This window comes from Parasteatoda tepidariorum, chromosome 4 (assembly GCF_043381705.1).
Source record: "Parasteatoda tepidariorum isolate YZ-2023 chromosome 4, CAS_Ptep_4.0, whole genome shotgun sequence".
Taxonomy (NCBI): domain Eukaryota; kingdom Metazoa; phylum Arthropoda; class Arachnida; order Araneae; family Theridiidae; genus Parasteatoda; species Parasteatoda tepidariorum.
The window spans coordinates 55364162-55384857 of NC_092207.1; the positions used below are offsets into that span (position 1 = coordinate 55364162).

The following is a 20696-nucleotide window of genomic DNA, read 5'->3' on the forward strand; positions in this document are numbered from 1 at the left end:
TTTTTATATGCTTCAAATAAATTAAAATTTATTAATTCACAAAATTTTTTACGGAATGAAAATATTTAGTAAGGTTAAAATAACATTTTTTAAAAAAAGTCTGATAATCTTAAGCGTATATTTATTCAGTATTTTTAAGAAATAACAGGAAAAAAATTAATTTAAATTATATAAAAAAAAATAACACATTAAAGTAATTTGAAGACAAAAACATAATATGAAATTTAAATTTTAAAACATACCACTATCTATTCTAGAAGTTTCTCTATCTAAGTCTTTGATTATGCCAGCCAACACGATCATTTGAGATTCACTTAGATTGTACCTAAAGAAATATTATGAAATTTATAATTCATTTAGAAATAAGGATGTAATGAATAGTAATTTGGCTGAATACCGAATATTCAGCCAAAAAAAATTGGCCGAATAGCAACATTTTAAAAAAAAAATATTATTAATAAATATTTTTTACATAGAAATAAGTTTAGTCATTATTGAAAATTAAACAAAAGTTAGCTGTATATTGATATGGGGTAAAGATACTTTATAAGAAATTTTTAAGATAAGATTTTGAGATAATTAGAAAGATTTAAGATTTTAAAAAAAAAAAAAAGTTATTAAATAAGAAAAAAATATATATCCCCTTTGTTCTTAAAATGAAACTTTAAGGCAAAAAAATTATATTTTCCCGAAAAAAAATTATCCATAAAACATTAAAAGAAATAATGTCTACCAAAAACGCTTTTAAAAACACAGCCCCATCATAAAAATTCCTATTTAAAAAAATATATATATAATACACCAAAGGAAAACAGAAAAATTAAAATCGATCTCAAATTTTGAAAGAAAATTTTAAAGCTAACCACTTCAGTTTACCAGTTACCGTATTTTCAAGAAAAAGTGAATATTGAAAGTCTAATAGAAACCTTCATAAAGGAACCTTCACAATAAAAATGTACATACAGTCATAAGTTGCATAATAAATAATATCGAATCAGTTGTCTGATATATAATGTTTAATAAATCCCTAATAAATACGCTCATAAAAGGAAATGCTTATGAAAAATCAAAAGAAAAATTGTTTTTAGTTCTGAAATATACCTTCAACATTGAGAATCACAGTTTACAGTGTTACTAGTTATCTGTTTTATGTACAAGAAAAAAGAGACAATAAAAGAATAAAATTTACTAGAAACCCATTGCTAACATGCAAAAATGATAAAATTTGTAAAAAATTCTATCAATTTTTAAAACATAAATTGTTGAAAAAAACAATGAAATTTGCTTGCCTAAATACAATTAAAAAAGATAAGAATCAGCATTACAAAATTCACAAATCAGTATAAAGTAATCTAGTTTCAATTCTTCATATTTCGCTTTTCCATGCGTCTTTCGGCACAAATATATTTGTAATAAAGTATGTATACTCAATAAGTATGTGTAAAAACTACTTTATACAATATATAGTAAAAAAATTCGACTTTAGATTATTCCTTATTAAATCAATTTTTCAAATAATACTTTATTCATATAACACATTATTTTATAATAAATAAAATATTATTTTATTATTATTTAATATTGGGCCGAACATTCAGCAGAATATATGGCCCAATATTCATGTTTTTTTTTTAAAAATATTACCAATTAACATTTTCAATGTAAATTAAATTATATAAACTCTGTTAACATTTTCAAAAACATGTCATCACTTCCCCTCAATGTTAACTATATTATATTGCCTCAATATTTACATAATAAATTATTTAATTGAATACTCATATTATATAGATTGCAAAAAAAAAANAAAAAAAAGAGAGAGAGAGAGAGAGAGAGAGAGAGAAAACAATATTAAAGTGAATTGAATTAATGTAATGCCATTCTTTTATAATTAACCACAAATGTTTATTATTCAGAAATCATAAATAACATAAGGCTAATTAAAAAAACAAGCTAATAACATACTTTAAAAATGTTTTAATGCATTGATTATCAAAGTTCACCAAGAAGTTGTTCATGAAAGAGAATATTTTCGCAGCTAAACTGATATACTGAAATAGAATAAACAAAAAATTAATAAGAATTTTCCAAAAATAGAATAGAAATCTAATGATACATCACATGATAATAAATGGTGATAAAACATCTGAAGATTTAAAAATAATTATAAACCTTATATGAAATTTCACTGAAACAAAATTAAAACCAATTAACAAATGAAATTTCACTGAACAAAATTAAAACCAATTTTAAAAAAAATTTTCCTCCAGCAAAAGGGTATTAATAAAATAATTTTTTCCTTAAAAAAAATAATAAAAAAAAAACCACACACAGACTATGTAGGGGAATACCACGTTATTTACCAAATAAATAAGAAAATTAGCATTAGCAACAAAATAAATAAAATAACAATTATAATAGAATTAATGAAAAATAATGTTTTCGTAACCAAGCTAATGCACCAAAATAGTTTCTGACAGTTTAAACCATTTTTGATGCTTGTCATGCCAAAAACTTCTGATGCTCATCTGATGAAAAAGCTACTCTTCATTTGTACACATAAGTTCAAAAAGCTAGTTATAAGTTTTTTGACACTTATAATCCCGTTTTGTAGAGAAAAACATGTTGTTATTAACTTTTTACTATAATATTAAATTTACGGGATATTATATTTAAGCTATTTAATTTTTTCAAATGTTTAATAGTTTAAAATTGTTTGTTATTAAAGACGCTACATTATTTTAATGAAATTCACTGTTAAAAATGGCAAGTTCATTCAAAAGAGAAAAAGTTTTCAAGGCTGAAACTTTTAAAATAAAATATGAACAATCCCAAATTTTTAAATAAATAATAAATTTAAACATGAATCCTTACATTTTAAAACTAAAAACCTATTACTCTAAGAAAAATGGTCAACAAAGTCTGGTCAAAAATGGGTAAAAAAAAATTTTATGAACTGAATCTACTATCACTAGAAAATAAAGAATAATTTGTTCTTTAATATAGATATGTATTCCAAATTAAATAAAACTTAATTTATCTGAACTTTGCTTTGAATTAAATTTTTTTTTTTCATTTTTAAAATAAAATGACTTAATGCCCTATGAGAAAATTTTTTTGCCTAATTAATTTAAATTGTTGCACACACATTTATTTAAAAAAAAAAAATTCATCTTTTCTTGCCTTTTTGTTACTGAACGCACACTGCAAAAAATGAGTATTGAAGTGCAAGAAAAAGAAAATTCATACTTTTATTATTTATTACATTTAAATTTCATCTAGTTTTACATACTTCAGATTTTAGATAAGCATAGATCTCCACTAAAAGCATAAATTTGAAATTTAAATCATTAGTGAATAAAAAAACCTTAATTTGTCCTAAAACTATAATTATGACTTTCACGTTACAGAGGGAATTAAAATCATTTCTGATAATTTATTAACTATTTTTAAAAATCACAATGATGACAAAATATGCTGTACAGTAAAAAAAATACTGTCAGAAAAAGTTATTGAAAACTACATTTTAAGTTTTAAAAAAAAGAAAGAAAAAACAGCAAATTATAATAGCTATAAATGATGTTGAGTTGAATATTATATTTTATGATTCAAGTTGCCAAGTTACTTAGTTTAGTTTCGTTATTAATCTTTTTTTTAACAGACTATGAAATGCCCAGCTGTTTTTAACTTGTTGGAGCAATATATACAATGTTTGATCAAAAGAAAGATACAATTAGCATAAATGTAAGAAATTTCATAATTTACCCCATTGGGTTCTCCTTTATCAGGTATTAGAGAAGAGTTTTCAGCAGTTACTTGCTGAGGTTGTTGAGCTTTAGCATTTGAAGCATCAGATTCATTACTATTTGCTGCAGGTGCAGGGGCAGCATTTGGAGGCTCAGGTGGAGCTAAAGTCTCCTCAAACCACTGTCCAAGAATAGGTTCACTGTCATCATCTAAGTAATGAGATGATATCTTAGTAAATATTTACAACATATATAATTTAACATTTTTTACGCTAAAAATGAATTCCCATAATCCATATACAAATTTTTCCAATAGAAAAATTTGTATAATGGATTATATTTATATTCTTAAACTAGAAGTACTTCCATTTCCTTTTTTTCTTCTTTTTTTGGAAAGTAAATAAAAATTCACATAATTTTATTTATTTAAACTCATTAAGCATTAAGTTTGTCAGTAAATGACCATATAATAAAAAATATATAAACTTAAAATATTAAAACTAATAAAATTATAAAGAGATTTTACTACACAAGTCTAAAAAATGCATATGAGTAGAAAAATTTACAAATAAATGTCACAATTTGTGATATTATCTAAAACTGCAGGGTAAAATATATTTGTAAAATAAAACTCAAGTAACCTTAAACCCATAAGTTGAAAATTAGGTAAAGAAAAAAATGAGTGTTAACAGAAATAGTTTTTATTTAAAAATACAAAACATATTTTTTAACCATCATTATACAAGATAAGACTAATTGGTAAAAGATCTAAAAGCAATTAAAACTGATGCTGAATTAAATGTTATATTTTCATTTATTAAAAAAAATACTCAATACAGATAAAGCAAAGTTATTCATAATGAAAAGGAAAACGTTCCTGTGGAACAATCGGTTAAGCTGTTGTTTACACCATTGGTTGGAAAGTTGGGGTAGGGAGTTCGATCTCAACAGTACAACCCGCATGTATACGCATTAAGGTGCGAGTAAAATGCTGGAAGTCCTCTCATTGGTTGTGTGGAAGTTTATAAAGAGGGGTGTTAGCTCAGGTGCTGTCCACGTAGTCTGGCCATGACAAAACTTATGTGGCATTCTTACTATGGGCGTTAAAAGATAGAGTCCTAAAAAGTGAGGCAAAATGCTTTTCCACGACTGGGTGATGCATGCATTATCGTATAAAACGTAATATAAAAATAAAAAAATCTTTTATTAATAACATTGCAAATAGAGGTTTAGACTACCTGTACTGATAGTCTAAATTAGATAGAGACTAGAGTACAGTTTAAAATTAATGTAGTTGCAATTAATAATAACTGTAGTTATCAAATAACTAAACTCAAATAGATGCACAGATTTCAATTATCTATACACTAATTTGCATTTAAACTTAGAATTAAGCCTTGTCAACATTGTAAAAATAAATTTTCATTCAAGGAATGGAATTATATCTAATACATGCAACATAAATTCCCACAAAATGAAACAAAAACTATTAGCAGAAAGTGGATGTAAAAGTCCTGCTATAAACATAAATTATTCTGTAGAGACTTTCTCCCTCTTTTGGGACTTAGAGGTTTAGAGTATTTTGTAAAGGGGTTTCTATTAATAAATATATTTTTTAAGTATTTATAAAAATCATCTAACTATTGAAAAGAAATTCATAATAAATTATATTTATTTTACATATTATCCTCTTGATACATAATACATTGAACATAAATCATGCATTTCAAAAGAATAGGGTAGTTAAAGAATTTATGAATAATATTTATGTCACAGCAGAATGTAGCAGCAGATTACTTTTTTTAAAATAAAGATATAATTAATACCTGTGTCAACACTGCTATCTTCTGAGGAGCTAAAATCATCTTCATAATATGTATTTGAATCTGAAGTACTGAAATTATCTCCATCAACTGGATTTTTTTGAATTCTTTTTAACATACATGCCTATAAAACACACACATACACAAATAAAAAAATTTTATACATCTGTACACATGCGTATTACAGGATATTGAGGAGTACATAATATGCATCTTACCTTACGGTAACTCACAGAAGCAAGACTGAAAAGCAAGTTTGTCAAGTTAATTGTTGAAGTAATTTTTTGAACTCGTTGCCAAGCTGTAAATGTTTCAGTTATATCAGGCACTATAAATGCTCCCTGAGCTGATGATAGTGTATTTCCCATACTTTCAATGAGTTCAGAGCCTACTTCAACTTTTAAGTCATCCAAAAGTTCAGACATCAGAGAAATAGCATGTGTTGCAAGAGCAACAGATAATACGCCACAGCCTTGTTGTCTAAATAAATTTAAAGAAGAAATTCGTCAGACAGCTATTATAACAATATCCTTTTTGTATATAACAAACCATTTTTTAGAAGATAATTATATTAAGATAATAGATTCTCAAACTATTGATACAAAGCTGGTGTTACTCTTAAATGCACACTTTTTACATTTCAGGTTTAAAAATAAATTACAAAAACAATCCACAGCTTTAAATTTATACAATGCATGTACAGTATTAAAATATCCAATAAAAGATTTAAACTCAATATTATCTTGCTATAGCTTTATACACATTATATTTCAGTATAAACAAAATAATTAATAAAGTGAGAAAAAAATAATACTAAAATAATGTTGAAATATAATGATTTATACATTTCATTTGCAGAATTTACACTACTTAGACAAATGAACTTCTAAATCTATGCATATTATAGAGTGAACTTACAACTATACTAATTTTACAAATATTTTCATTAAGGATTTTAATACTTTTTTAATTCAAATACAAGAAACCTATAATTATACTTTTATAATTTATTTACTTTTTATATGTTTGTCTAATACACTTAAATATGTTATATTCTTCTTGAGAAATTTTTTAATTTTTCAAATAAAGAATAGTCTACATATTCAAATGGCATAAAAATTATTGTCTAAAGGTTATTATATCCTTTTCTTTTTTTATAATTTTGAATGAAAAAAAAAGTAGTTGCATATTTTTCAAGGAAAGTTTATACCCACATACAATTAGCTTTTAATAGATGCTTTTGATTTAGAATAAAGGTTTTATATTCACACGGTCTTCAACGTTCAATATCAATTCTTGTGATATTCTAATTCTCTACAGTTGACAGTTAGTCAGAATGAGTATTCTCTACAACTGGCAACCTAAGCCATATTCTTGAACGGGGATAACTTCAATAATCAATTTTAAACATTTCCTTCAATTCTACATTTAAGAAAACCACTAATGAGCAATAAATTTTAATAAATTGTTTTTATTATTATCACCATAATACAAGGCAACCAAAAAAAAGTGCCCTGATAAGGAACTGCAATACTTCAAAAACCACTGTACATAAATCATTTAATGTTTAAACAATACTAACAACCAAATTTGCTTTGAGCATTTTGTAATATTTATTTCACATATTTTTTTGTCATTTCATTTTACTTTGGAACATTTTTTCTTCTTCTGGTCATCCTGTAGATTATATCAGCAGTACTTTAATAACTGTTTAAGTAAAAATAATGCATATATCTATATATATATATTGAATTACATTTTTAAAATGATGGGTTTTGGAGTGGGTTGAGATTCTTTAGCCTTAGATGGTGTTTGGTCAGGAGTGACTTTGCCTCTAGAGGAAATTTCTTTGGTCCTTTCTCCAAGCTGTGAGGGATTTAAGTTTAAGATGTATTGCAAACCACCTAATATAATCCAGCATCCAATCATATGCAGATTCTGCAAAATCTAAATTAACGAAAAAAGATATTAGAAAGAATTAAAAACTATATTTAAAGCAATATTCCATATAATTCTACACTTTTTTTTTTAAAAAAAATGATGAATGTGAAAAAAATATAACAAATTGAAAAGGTGATGATACAATTATTGTTATAAGAAAGTAACAAAAAACTGTAATATTTAAGCTTCTAAAAATGACTTTTTGGTTTCAAGTAAAAAGATGGCAAGATGCTTTTTAAAGTTCAAAGAAATTAACAGCATAATTGAATTTATAATTTATACCTAAATTTTGTTTTTGAAATATAATTTACTTTTTTGAACTTTATAAATAAAAAACTCAATCGTGTGCGATTTAAAAATAAACCAATCCAATTTCACTTTAAAATGAAAATTTTTATTATGATATAAATTGTTGAACCATTGATGATGCACAATGTAGGACTATATTTAATCATGGAAGTTGTAGACACAAAACCATGTTTGTGAACTATATTTATTTTATAGAGCTTTTAGCCTTTGAGGAAAATTTACTATCTCTTGGGTTTCCCAGCATATATTGGGAAAAATTCAGAAAGACATGAACAAGATCAGGTCTTGGGTTCAAATAAATGATTTATTTTAAAATATCAAAAATAAAAAATCTATCAGTTATTTAAATGGGACACACTTAAATAATAATTAAAGAAAAACATTTAATCTATAGATCTATATTTGAGTATTATTTTGAATAATTATGATATTAATAAGAACAGGCCGTGGGAGTTAGAAACCTCCACAACCTGCCCAATGAAATTCTATATAAGAACATAACCTGCGTAAGAAGCGAGTATTTAATTGTTGCTTTGAAATACAGGGATAAATCCATTGCTGGAGCTTTATCGAAAATAAACACTGCCAAAAGTGAAGCAATTGATCAAATCCCATTATATCTAAAGTCAATATTTAAATATTTTGGCAGAATTTTTAACTACAAAAAGTTAGTTAAGATGTAATGAATTTTTATGCTTATTTTTAAAGAGGTTAAAGAAACAAGGATTGAAAAAACATTTTTGAAATCCTGTTGTCAAGACATTCACTTATAATTTGTTATACATTTAATAAAAAGTTAGACATTTATGGCATAAGAAAAAGAGTAGAAATATTTGCAACCCTTTTTTATGAAATTAAATAAAAATTAACTTATTTATTTATTTAAAAAGGTAGTAGGAACTTTTAATAGAATTATAAATTTAAGAAAGATAGGAAATAATCTATGAATTTTCAATGCATATAATTGCATGACATTTAAAAGAATGTAATTCTCTGTTTCAAAAATCCTGCAATTTGGAGGTTTGACTGCTTATAATATCATTTCACAAGAGACAAGTCATAATCTAAATACCATGTAATAAAGTAAAATGTAGAGACCTAAAATAATTACAATTAACAAACTGAAACCAAAACATAAATGAATAATGATATAATATTGCCCATCATATGATAGGCAAATGATGCAAATAAGCAATATCAACTAGAGTTTCAACATTGTTTTTTTCTAAATTGGCAAATTGGAAGCAGCTTTTATAAAATTTTCAGAAACATTCTCCTATTTTAATTATAAAAAAATACTTCATAAAGGTTATTAAAATAGCTATCTTAATGATGAATCATTTTAAGACATCAAGATTAAAAATTTATCAAATGAGGGACCCGTGGGAACAAAAAGGTCAAGGAACCTCAAGACTGAAAACAGAATTGAATATTAAATACTTTTCCTTACCTTTAGTTTTCATTCAAAGATTTTTAAAGTGATTCTTCATGCAAGATTTTAAAATGCTTTAGTATTTGCTGCTTTAAGTTACCACCTAATTTTTAGCTTTCGAAGTTTTTCTATAATATGTCCTCAAAAATCAAACTTAAAGTAGATATATAGATAATGGGGAATGTTAATTAGAGTCAACTGTGATCAAAATGTGACATTGTAGTTTATAGCACTAACTCAGAGATGCCAACTGCTCCGGACACGCCAAAATAATTTAAAAAAACGGTAAATAACTACATAGTAAATTTTGCATATATTTGACTACTTTTGCTTGCTTTTAAAAGGTATAGCATAACATAAGTACTAAAAAGTGGTGAATTATATAAGCCTATGAATTATTTAGAAATAGTGGTGGATAAATATCTACTAAATTGAATTTATTAAACCAAGAATCACAATTGATAAACTACCACTTTAAAATATATATTTGCTGTCCGGAGCAAGTTGGCATCTCTGCTAACTTTAGACATTAAATAAAATAATTTTCATATTGTTAGTTAAATTGATTATCATGGGAAAAAAATTAAATTCACAATCAGATTTCATTAAACATACATTATTAATATATACTTACATGTCCACCTGCACGAGTTGAATTATTAATTACCCCAGCAATGATATTATATATTTCTAACTGAAAAAAAAAGAAACACATAATTAGCATTTTTTTTAATGACCTCATTATAGTGAAGTAAAAAAAATCTGATTAAAAAAGTAAGATCAAGTCAGTAAAAGTAAGAAAGGATTTTTTTCATTTATTTATTTTCTTTTTAATACTTGTGAATCAGTATGTAATAGTGTCTGTATGATCAAAAAGCCAAATCTGGGCTGATTATTTGGTGCACTAAAAAATAAACTCTAACAAAATACTTATATTCTACATAGGCAATGTGAATCATCAAGTTATCAAATTAACTTTTATAATAATAAAGAAACAATAAAAATTTCAAATTATTCATGAGCAGTTATTATAATTTTAACTCAAATATTTTGTAATGCTTATTATTCGAATTTTAAAAAAAATATTGCAATAGCATGCCAACTAAAATTACAATAGTATTTAACTAAATTTCTTGAAATTGGCACTCTTTAATAATAATCAATATCCTTAATATAAATAAAGCTCTCAACATAAATCAAATATTTTTCAATGTGATAATGAAGATGATAGTAAAATTTATGAATTTATAGCATTCAACCTAAAAAATAATATAAAAATAGAGTAGAACTTGGGTCTAATTAAAACTTCAACGTATCAAACAACTTTCCCTCTATTTTGTAGTTACAAATGGACTATCTTTTCATTGATTAACAAAAAATAAGTGATGAGAAAGGTCTAAGTACTAAAGATAATATATCAGATATGAAATTTGATACATGTCATTGGCTAACCAATGAAAAGAAAGTTTCACATCAAACTCTAACAACTTATTTAAAAACTTTAGATTATAAGAAATGAAACTTACAGTGGTTTCCACTATAGAGGTAGCAGAAATCTCATTTTCATCATCTTTAGAAGTCGACCCTTTCATTTGTGGGTTGCTAGACAGTCCCAATATACTATTGGAAGTTGCCACACTTATGGAAGCATAAAGACAACTCAATGTAATTTTCATTATTTTTGCAATTCTTTGATTGCTTAATGGTTCTAAAACAGGCAAATTAAGTGCTTTATTGATGCTTTGAATGTCACTTGCTAAAGCCTTGTAACTGGAAAAAAAAATCACAAAAAATCATGATGACTATCATGTAAAAATATTTTAAAATCAGTTGTGAAATGTTTTCATAAATCTTAGATAAACACAAAAAGGAAAAAAATTCAAATATTCTTAAAAAACCAAATATTCATATCTTAAATAAACACAAAAAGAAAATTTTTTTTCATAAACTTCAAGTTCTTTAANGTTTCAAGTGTGCGCGCATGCGCAAGTCATAACGTGAGTGCGACACGAAGTCCGCGTGAATAATTACGTAGCAAACACCCCATTTTTCGTAAAATGCATGGGATCTATCAGATATCACTGAAGGAAAAAAAATTCATTCGTGAAAAAAAAAGCACTTTTTAAAAACGCCAGCTGAAAAAAGCACCTTTAAAAGCTTTTAAAAACGAAATCCTCAAAAAAGCACCTTTAAGTACTTTTTACAAACGCTACGCACCCTGTTTATTATTTGAATTAAAAATGTCTTTTATCAGAAAGGAAAGAGAAACATTCTTTCAAAAATCCTACTACTAATAAATAAAAAATAAACATCAACTTAATAGATATGAGATTATCATGTATCAATATCATATAGAAGTAGAGTAGGGAACCGATTATCCGGAACGATCGGGATCATTGTTATTCCGGATAACTGATTTTTCCGGTTTTCTGAATCGGTACAAAAAGCCGTTTTTTTTTATTGTCAAGCCCAACTAAAAAAAAAAAATATTTGGAAATAATCTTAAACAGAAGATAAAAGATGAAGTAATATACTAATGATTATTTCCAAAATGATGGTAAGGTAAATATCTTTCAAAAAAGAATGAAAAATCCTAAAATCTTATGAGAAAAAAAAAATTTCTTTAAAAATGGCTGGAAAATGTATTGAATTTCGTTCCGGTTTTTTGGTTTTCCGGTTTTCTGATTTCCAGATAACGGGTTCTGTACTGTACCAATAATGCATTAAACGATAAAAACTAATTTACTGTATTACAGCTAATTTCTTCTTTTCGATGAATTATTAATGAGTTTTAAAAGGGGTCATCTACAGTAGATTTCCTATGGAGATGACCCATTTCGGACGCTATGAAATAATGATGATCAATAAAATTTAAAAGTGTTTACTACAATTTATTTAATTTTTCATAAAATAAACTTTTATCTCAAACTGTATAAAAAATATATATAAAAAAAAATGAAGACTTACGAATTGCTTATACGAACAGCACCAGCCGTGCAGGATGGTAGAAGTAAGCCTTTTCCAGCCAATGAATCCTGCAGCTTTATTGTATACTGATTTATAGCAGGAAGTAGTAAGCAGGTGTCCAACAGGTCATCTACTCCACTTAAAACTTGTAGGGCTAACTTATTTTTGGCCAAAAGTAGTATCTGAAACAAATTTACAAAACAATTTTTTAAATTAGTATAAATATATGGATAATAACCTGTAGTTTTGATGATTTCAATAAGTATCAGTAATTTTGGAAGAAAAAAAGTAAAAGAATTGAATTAAAAGTTGAGAGCTTTTACAAACTTAGCAAGCTAATCATCTTATTGCTACATTAATAATATGAATAGAGCTACAAATGGCTGAAACTTATTTTAAATATATTCTACAATGTTAATCTATTATTTATTCTCCATAATAATCTGTCAATTACATGATTTTACATCTAAATGCTTATGAAACAGATAAAAAATGTCCTATTATTAATTGACAGAGTTGGGTAATTTTCACAATATTTTTTATTTATTGGATTGTATCTTTTTAGCCCCTTTAATGTATCTCTTTCATAAATCCCAAAGTTATTGTGTTTTTTTTTTTTTTTAAATCAGCATATAAGTCCTAAACCTTTATCAATTTTTTATTAAAATTTTAATTAGTGGTTGCTATGGCCGGACGAACTGAAATGCAATGATCCAGTTTTAAATACTTTCAAACTTAAATTTTGAATTCTATACTTACAACACATACTATATTGATATACTGAAACATAGCATTATCCTAATTCAAACACTGATTTAATATAAATGAACTTGGATATTTTTAAACAGTTGATAAAATTAATGAGAGAAGAAATACCTTTGATTCTTGACCTGGATCAGGTATATGTATGATTGTAGTATCTCCATCTTTATCAACTACTTCCACAGGGCCTTCTGATTTGTGTGTACTTTGAGAATCGAGAACTGGGGTCATAAGCTGTTCCAAAATTGCTGCACTAGGATCAAGCCTTGGTCTTTTGGGTTCTTTGGTGGTATCTTGCCCATCTAATTTTAAAAACATGAAATTAATATTATTTATAGAACATATTTGTAGAATATAATTAAAAACATATATTTCAGATATGAATTGAAGCTAATAAACTTGCTAGGGGGAAAAAATTGCGAACAAAGTGTAAAACAAGCAACAAAATAACATATTGATGATGTCAGTATACATATATGTGCCCGTTTGTTTGAATCTAAATAAATAATGGTAAGCTACAAAATTAATGCAAATATAAAACATACTTTTCAGGCAGAAAATTTATTCTACTTAATCTGTGGATATGGACATTCGTGAAGCAACTAAATATACTGGAATATTTTTTCTTTCATTTTATTCATTCAAATGTATATTATCAAACTTATTTATGAAATTTTTGAAATTGTAAGTGGTATTTAATTTTTTTCACAGTTTAAAATTATCCTTTTTTTCTGAATTTAAAAGTAAAAATATAAAAATCAGTTAACAAAGTATTTGGCCCAATATTTATTTATTTGTAGAAAAAAGTTATTAAATCTATTAATTAAAATCAAACAAGACATCATTGGCACTTGTATTTCAAACATATTATTCAAATATTACCTTGTAAGTCATTGCTTCTAAGAGCAAAGGATGGTGGATCTTTTGCAGTTTTGAGAATATGAACCAATGGAGGAATCTCGGAACGCAGTAATACTTGAGAATTAGAATTCTGGCAGAGACCATGGATCATAGAAATTATTTGTTTCTGAAAAAAAAATAAAGGTAAAATATTAATATTTTTTAAATAATTTAAGAAAAATTTCAACTTAAAATAAAGAAAAATTTCAAAATAAATAAAAAAAAGAACACTGAAATACTAAAGTAAAAGACAAGTAAGTAGAATAAAATCAGTTTAAGTCACGAGCATAATTTGAAACACCTATTTGTATGACAGATGATGAAAATTACTTTTAAAATATATATTGTAACTTTTGATATTATTATAATTAATTAAATGGTACAAAGTGCAACATACTTTTCAGATATAAACTGTGTTGAAGATATATGCGTTTTTTTCCCCTTCAAAATTTTATTTCTTAGAAGTATAAAGTTATAAAGCAACAAAAAAAAAAATTGCTATTTCACTGATGCAGTTTTAAAAAAAACTCATGCAGATTTTTTATAGAATCAAAGCAAATATTATTGTATGTAAGTAAATAATAAGAATAAATATAAGAGATTTCTGACATTTAAATATGTTGTAGATTATTATTTGAGTGCAAATTATTTTCCTCTTTAATAAAAAAAAAAAATTTGTAAGTTTATCCAAAATTATTTTAAATTATACTTTAGTACAATCAAAATATACAGCATATGCAATTTGAAAGCATCCTGAACTCGATTCTTCAGAAAAAGATCGCAAAATTTCCAATTTTATACAATGCAATCTGTATAGGTTGAAAACACATATGGAAATAAAAAGTAATTGATATTGGTCCAGAGCCCAAATCATCTATGTGAACCGATTGAATTAATTTGAATTATTTTGATACTCTGTTTTTTCAACTCTAGGTCACATCAGTAACATATCCTATAAAAACATATGAATTGAATTTACATATAAAAATAATTTTACAATAAGTTTAATAATTCATAGGGCTAATATTTAATTAAAATTTTCCATACAATACAAATTAAAATTATGGTGAACATAATGTATACAAATTATTAGAAACATAATATGCATATACAAACCTGAGATATGCAACATTGTTCTGTGCAGTGCTTCAGTTTATACAAAAAATATTGTAGCAATACCTTACATGCTTGTGCAGCAGTATTTATTTGACTTTTTGGAACTACAAAAGAATAAAAAAAATAGTTTAAGAAAATATATATATAATACAATTCAAGATACAAATACAAAAATAGAGAAAATTTAAGAAAAGATATAAGAAATAACGTTCCAAGATGCGACAGCGCCAAGCTACAGTTAGTGTTACACCTGGAAGAATACAAGATGGTTTTTCAGTTTGCAATTTTAGTTTGACTTCGTTCTCATATGAAGTAATAGCTTTATGTACTTCATCTTCAATTACATTTTCTTCAAATATCTATAAAATTGTTTATAATATATTATTTATTGCTATACATTTACTCAGTTACAGCATGACAAATATTAAATTTAAGTAAATAAGAACGAAAACTATGAAAATAATCACATTCTAAATTATTGTAAGACACCCATACATGTCATCTCTTTATATTCAGAAATATTACAAGTGAACTGAATAGATATCATTTTCCAAAAAGAAAAGTATTTTATAATATGATTGCTGAAAATATTTTTAGACAAGACCATTTTATGTAGCAATAACTCAAATATTGGAATCACAAAGCTACATAAAACTTTTCAGAATAATTGAGTGGCTTAAAGTAATAACCAGATAAGAAGAGATTTACAAATTGTTAGTTAGAGTCTTATTTGAAAAAATCAATAACTTTTATAACACATGGAAAAAAAAGCAATTTTACATTTGTACCAAGACCAGGAAAGTTACCAGTGTTTTCATTACAAAGAAAAAATGGGTGAGAATTTCTCATCCTTTCTCAAAAACAGGGTGAGATTTCAAAAAGTTAAGTGAAGTTTCTAAAAGTTTTAAAAAAACACGAATAGACTGGGGAAAAAAATATTTCTTTAATTATAATACATTTTTAACATCTTCTAATTTTTAAAGCGTTGATTATTTTTGCTGCCTCATTATATGGAAAATGTTCTATATCTACTTTTTCATCAGCCATTCTCATTAAGTTGCTCAAATGCTTATCAGTCAATCTGTTTCGATATTTTGTCTTAATTCGGATTTGGGTGCTAAATGATCTTGCAACAGATGCTGAATTATTCGAAAACACTCAAGTAAATTTGTAGCATTGTGCACACACTTTTCTAACCTCTACATCTGCCAGCATAGGCTTTTAAATTATTTCTGCTATAAAATCGTGAAATATTCTTTCCAAGTTCATACTTCATGCTAGTATTTGATCCATATCCGTTGAATATCCATATTTGTTTCGTTTTTACCGCTTCTACCGACATTTGTTTCATTTGTCTTAACAAGGTATTTGTCCATCTTACTTTCAGGCACATAAAATTTAAACGTTTTACATGAAGAAACCTTACCTACGGTGAACACGTGGTTACGGAAAAATGTGAACAATACTGGTAAATAAGGAAGCTAGATAACAAGGACCGATATTGAAAATAATGAAAGATCAAGGAAGAAAAACTAAGCGGATTTAATTTGAAATGGCAGTAGACAAAATTTTTTCCAAAATTCGCGCATTTTGAAATTCATTAATAGGGTGCGCGAACTTCTCGCATTAATCATTTTTTAACGCGAGGAAAGGAAAAAATATGCGAGATTCTCGCGCTGTAGTGAAAACACTGGTTATAGAAGATTTACCTAATCACTATTAAGAGGGAGAATTCTATAACACAGAGTCAATGGAGTACTCTTTGAATTGCTGGTATTGTAACAGTAGTTGCCATACATAAAAGAGTTGAAAAAGTTCAACCAGTTTTAATCTTAGACAGGTGAGAAAAATATTCTCTTTTCTTTTGTTACAAACATATTATTTTGTCTTAAATAAAATGTTTTAACAACAAACATTTTATTAAAATATCGCATAACGCTTTGCTTATTGTAGTTTTAATTGTAACTCTTGCATTGAAATGAAAATTCACATAAAGTCTGCATTATGAAATTGAAATTCTTTCAAGTGTAAATTAAGAACAGGTCAAAATGAATTCAGTAAAAAATTTCTCTAACTTTTTGAAAATCATGAATCAAATATTTGTTTAAATTTGAATATTTTTTATGATTTATATAGCTGTCCATATCTGCACACAAATTATAATAACTATTTCTTTGTATCTAACATGTGGTCACGTGTATTTTAACACAAAAATATAAATTATCAATGTTTTTTTAAATCTTAGAAAAAAGTATTGATTACAAAAAAATTTTTAAAAAAAAAAATTCTTAAAATTAGTTTAATTAGTGCTCAAATTTATCAAGAAATAATTTTCGATTTGTACATAACTTGGTGGAAAATGTATGTTTGAAAACTCATCATCCTCAGTAGCACAACACCCAAGCGCCCTATGGCAGAATTTTTTCGAACAATCTGCAACAAAACTCTATAGCGCTAATATCTTTCAGCAAGATACTTTTAATAATAACAAACATATATGTTACTAATTTAAAATAACAAAAGAGCTGTGTTTACAAAAGAAAAAACTATATAATTTTTCTCTTAATTGAACATGTAATAAATTTTTATTCTAATATTATAGGTGATATTCTCGCATTTTGTTAGGGGGCGAATGCACAAATTTCCTTCTTTGACAAATTTCCTTCTTTCGTAAATAATCATCAAATTAAAAAATTAATTACAAATCATGAAATCCGTAGTAGTAATTGCCGAAAAAAAGATCGAGGATGAAATCATGCAAATCGGACTCCTCGAATGTGCGTTTCATTTCGAGATTAGGTTGTTGTAATAAATAATATGGTATAAAAAGCTCTAACGTTCTGCGACAATGTTGATGTGTTGTTACGATTCTGCCACGGGGGGCAAGTGTAGGCTAAGGCATATTAAGAAGAGATTTTCAAGTGATCTTCTGAGAAACAATTATCCATTCTTTCTGGTGGTCCTCCAACTAGAGAACCATGTTTGAAAACTATTTACTTAATGAAAATTAATATACTTTAAAATCAAATAATTTTTCCAAAATTAAGATGCTTTTAAAACAAAAGAAAAATCAAAAGTGTTCTTAAATATTGACGCTATCTTCAATAATGTGCATAAAATATAGACACTAAACAAAACGACTAATTTTGGAGCTGTATGCAAAATATTTCAAAACCATAAATAAATTGCTTTATTATTTATTAGAAATCTATACATGTTTTTAAAATATTCTAAGTAAAGCTTACACAAAAGAAAAGTACAACTTACTATGACAGGAATTTGAAGTTATATAATGAGCAGACAGAGCTGCAAATGATGCAAAGAAGTTTTCATGTTCATCTTCATGAGACAAAAGAGCTTGTTGTCTAAAAAACAATTTCCATTAAGAATTAATTTCCGACTTACATTATAAATTTACAGAGATACTATGATTTAATAAAAAATTTTAAAAAAATTTAAAAATTAAAGAATCCGCCAAAAGTTAACTTTTTATAAAACATATCATAGTGTATCTTTACTCTGAACTCTTTCAAACACAGAATTTAAAAATAGAGGAAGATTAAACCTTTAAGGCCAACTATAACTTGGTTACCTCTATTTGTTGTAATAAACACTATATTTGATTTTTAATCAATTAATTTAATATAGCTTAACTTGTTTATGTTTGGGATATTCTAATATAATTACTAATTATTGTTTTATATTATTAATTAATTATTTTTAAGATTTGCATTTGAATTTAAAGCAATTTAATATAAAAACATTTTAAGTTAAAAACCTTTCAATATAAATAAGGCATAGACAAAAATAAAAAGAATTATGTAACTTGGAAAGTTAATGATTAGATATGTAAATAGTTAGATATGTAAATAGTTATAAGAAAATGTATTTTATAAAATGAGCAAGAAGACAATTTTGTTAATAGGACAAATTTTTGAAAGATTAACTTTTTATATGAAATACTTAGGTGATAAATAGAGAAAAATTTTTAGAAAATATGCAGATCTGAGCAGTTGTATTTAGTAGAAATTTTATAAATTTTTTTCCAACATACACTAATTTGTTTATTAGTTAGGGTATTATCCATCACAACCTGATAAATCATAAAATATAAGATACTAGATGATCATAAAATGTAAGATATTCAGATGTAGAAAATTTTTTTTTACTGCATATACATATATTTTAGACTAAGAGTATTTGATAATAACCTCACTTAATGTGTAATCGATGACAATAGTTAATGGAGGACTATTAATAATAATACAAATAAGATATAACTGCCTCCTGTAAAAAAAATTTTTTTAAAAAGTAGTATGTTTCTTTTTTAGTTCAATTTTAATATTAGTATTTTGTATCAATACGTAAAATTGTTTAAAATTAGTGTACCTATATACAGAATTTAGGCCTTAATTGAGCATAAGATGAAGTTTATTAAAAGAACTGTTTAGGAACTTTTTGTTATGTATGCATTATTTTCACACATAAACCACTTTAAGAAAAACACTATAAAAGAATCAGCAATGTCTCTATTGATTGCTTGATACTTTTGATTACTTGAAGACGTTATCAATTTACCAATCAGACTTTACCAATAAACAAACAAGAGTTTAAACTACTAGAAATTACCTCGAATGCTTTTAACCTACAAATGCACTCATAAATTTATAAAATCTTTTACCCATTGGAAAATTGGGTGCTATTCCAGGTTTTTCATGTCTGAATGAATTTTGAGTAGATCAATTTCAGCATAATCATAAATGAGCAGAATAAATCATTAAAAAAAAACAGGCTAACATAAACATTAAGAAAAAAAGCAGAATAACAAGATCAATTAAAAAAAACAAAAAAAAAAACAGGATAATTTTGAAATTTCTTGAATTTTTATTCTTCAAATTGAGTCTTTGTTTTGAAGAAATGAAGCAACTTAATAGAGAAATTTTTTGTAATTTTCACCAAAGGACATTTTTAAAGTTTATCCATAATATTAATTTAAATTATTTTTATGTTCTTTATGATTAACTTATTAATTTCTAATGACTGTCTTTGTTAGCAACTTTAATGTAAATACGAATATTGAAAAAAGAAAATAATTTTCTGACCTCTGGAGAACCTTATATTGACTAGAATTGAAAAGCTATCTGTTGAAGAACAACACCAAGAACATCAATTCATGCGGTTATTGCAACCTATGACTTGAAATATTTTGGAGTAAAATGATTATTCAGCTTTATATGGATAGTTGTTTAAAAAAAATTTGACCAATGCGTAACCTGTGATCACTATAATGGAAATATAATTTCTTCCCTTTTGTAATTAATCGTCTTTATAATGAAATTGTAACTGAAGTGTAGATCAATAAAAGATTATGATTAAATTAAAAGATTATGCTTAAATTATATATTTTTGCGAGGTTTTTTTTTTCCTTTAGAAAAGTTAAATATCACAACACACAACTATGGCAGTGAATATGTGAAAGTGAATACCTAGTACAGAGATCAACTTTTCATGAATCGCTTAATAATAAGGGAAATAGGATAGGTTCGCCTTAAAATTCTACCTAAAAACAGTCTTTGAGGATAGGTGACAACTTTTGTGGATTTACTTTTTTAGTTTCTCCCCTGAAATAATAGTTGTTACCTAGACTTAGCCCAGTTGTTACCTAGACTTAGTGACTTTTTAAGTGCAAGTGGTAACAGA

The 20696-nt window shown here is 25.8% G+C and overlaps 1 protein-coding gene across 1 annotated transcript in view; it reads right to left on the minus strand.

Moving 5' to 3' along the window:
* LOC139424835 (E3 ubiquitin-protein ligase UBR4-like) overlaps positions 1 to 20696 on the minus strand; it is a 21541-nt gene continuing 845 nt past the window's right edge. Inside the window, exons 2-14 of the mRNA XM_071179873.1 lie at positions 18264 to 18361; positions 14997 to 15100; positions 13863 to 14007; positions 13095 to 13282; positions 12219 to 12400; positions 10778 to 11021; positions 9886 to 9945; positions 7326 to 7516; positions 5788 to 6049; positions 5573 to 5693; positions 3766 to 3956; positions 1966 to 2051; positions 1 to 325 (exon numbers count right to left, since the gene is read on the minus strand). Coding sequence (XP_071035974.1) covers positions 232 to 325; positions 1966 to 2051; positions 3766 to 3956; positions 5573 to 5693; positions 5788 to 6049; positions 7326 to 7516; positions 9886 to 9945; positions 10778 to 11021; positions 12219 to 12400; positions 13095 to 13282; positions 13863 to 14007; positions 14997 to 15100; positions 18264 to 18361 — 1966 coding nt within the window. The 3' untranslated portion in view covers positions 1 to 231. The remainder of the gene's footprint in view (positions 326 to 1965; positions 2052 to 3765; positions 3957 to 5572; positions 5694 to 5787; positions 6050 to 7325; positions 7517 to 9885; positions 9946 to 10777; positions 11022 to 12218; positions 12401 to 13094; positions 13283 to 13862; positions 14008 to 14996; positions 15101 to 18263; positions 18362 to 20696) is intronic.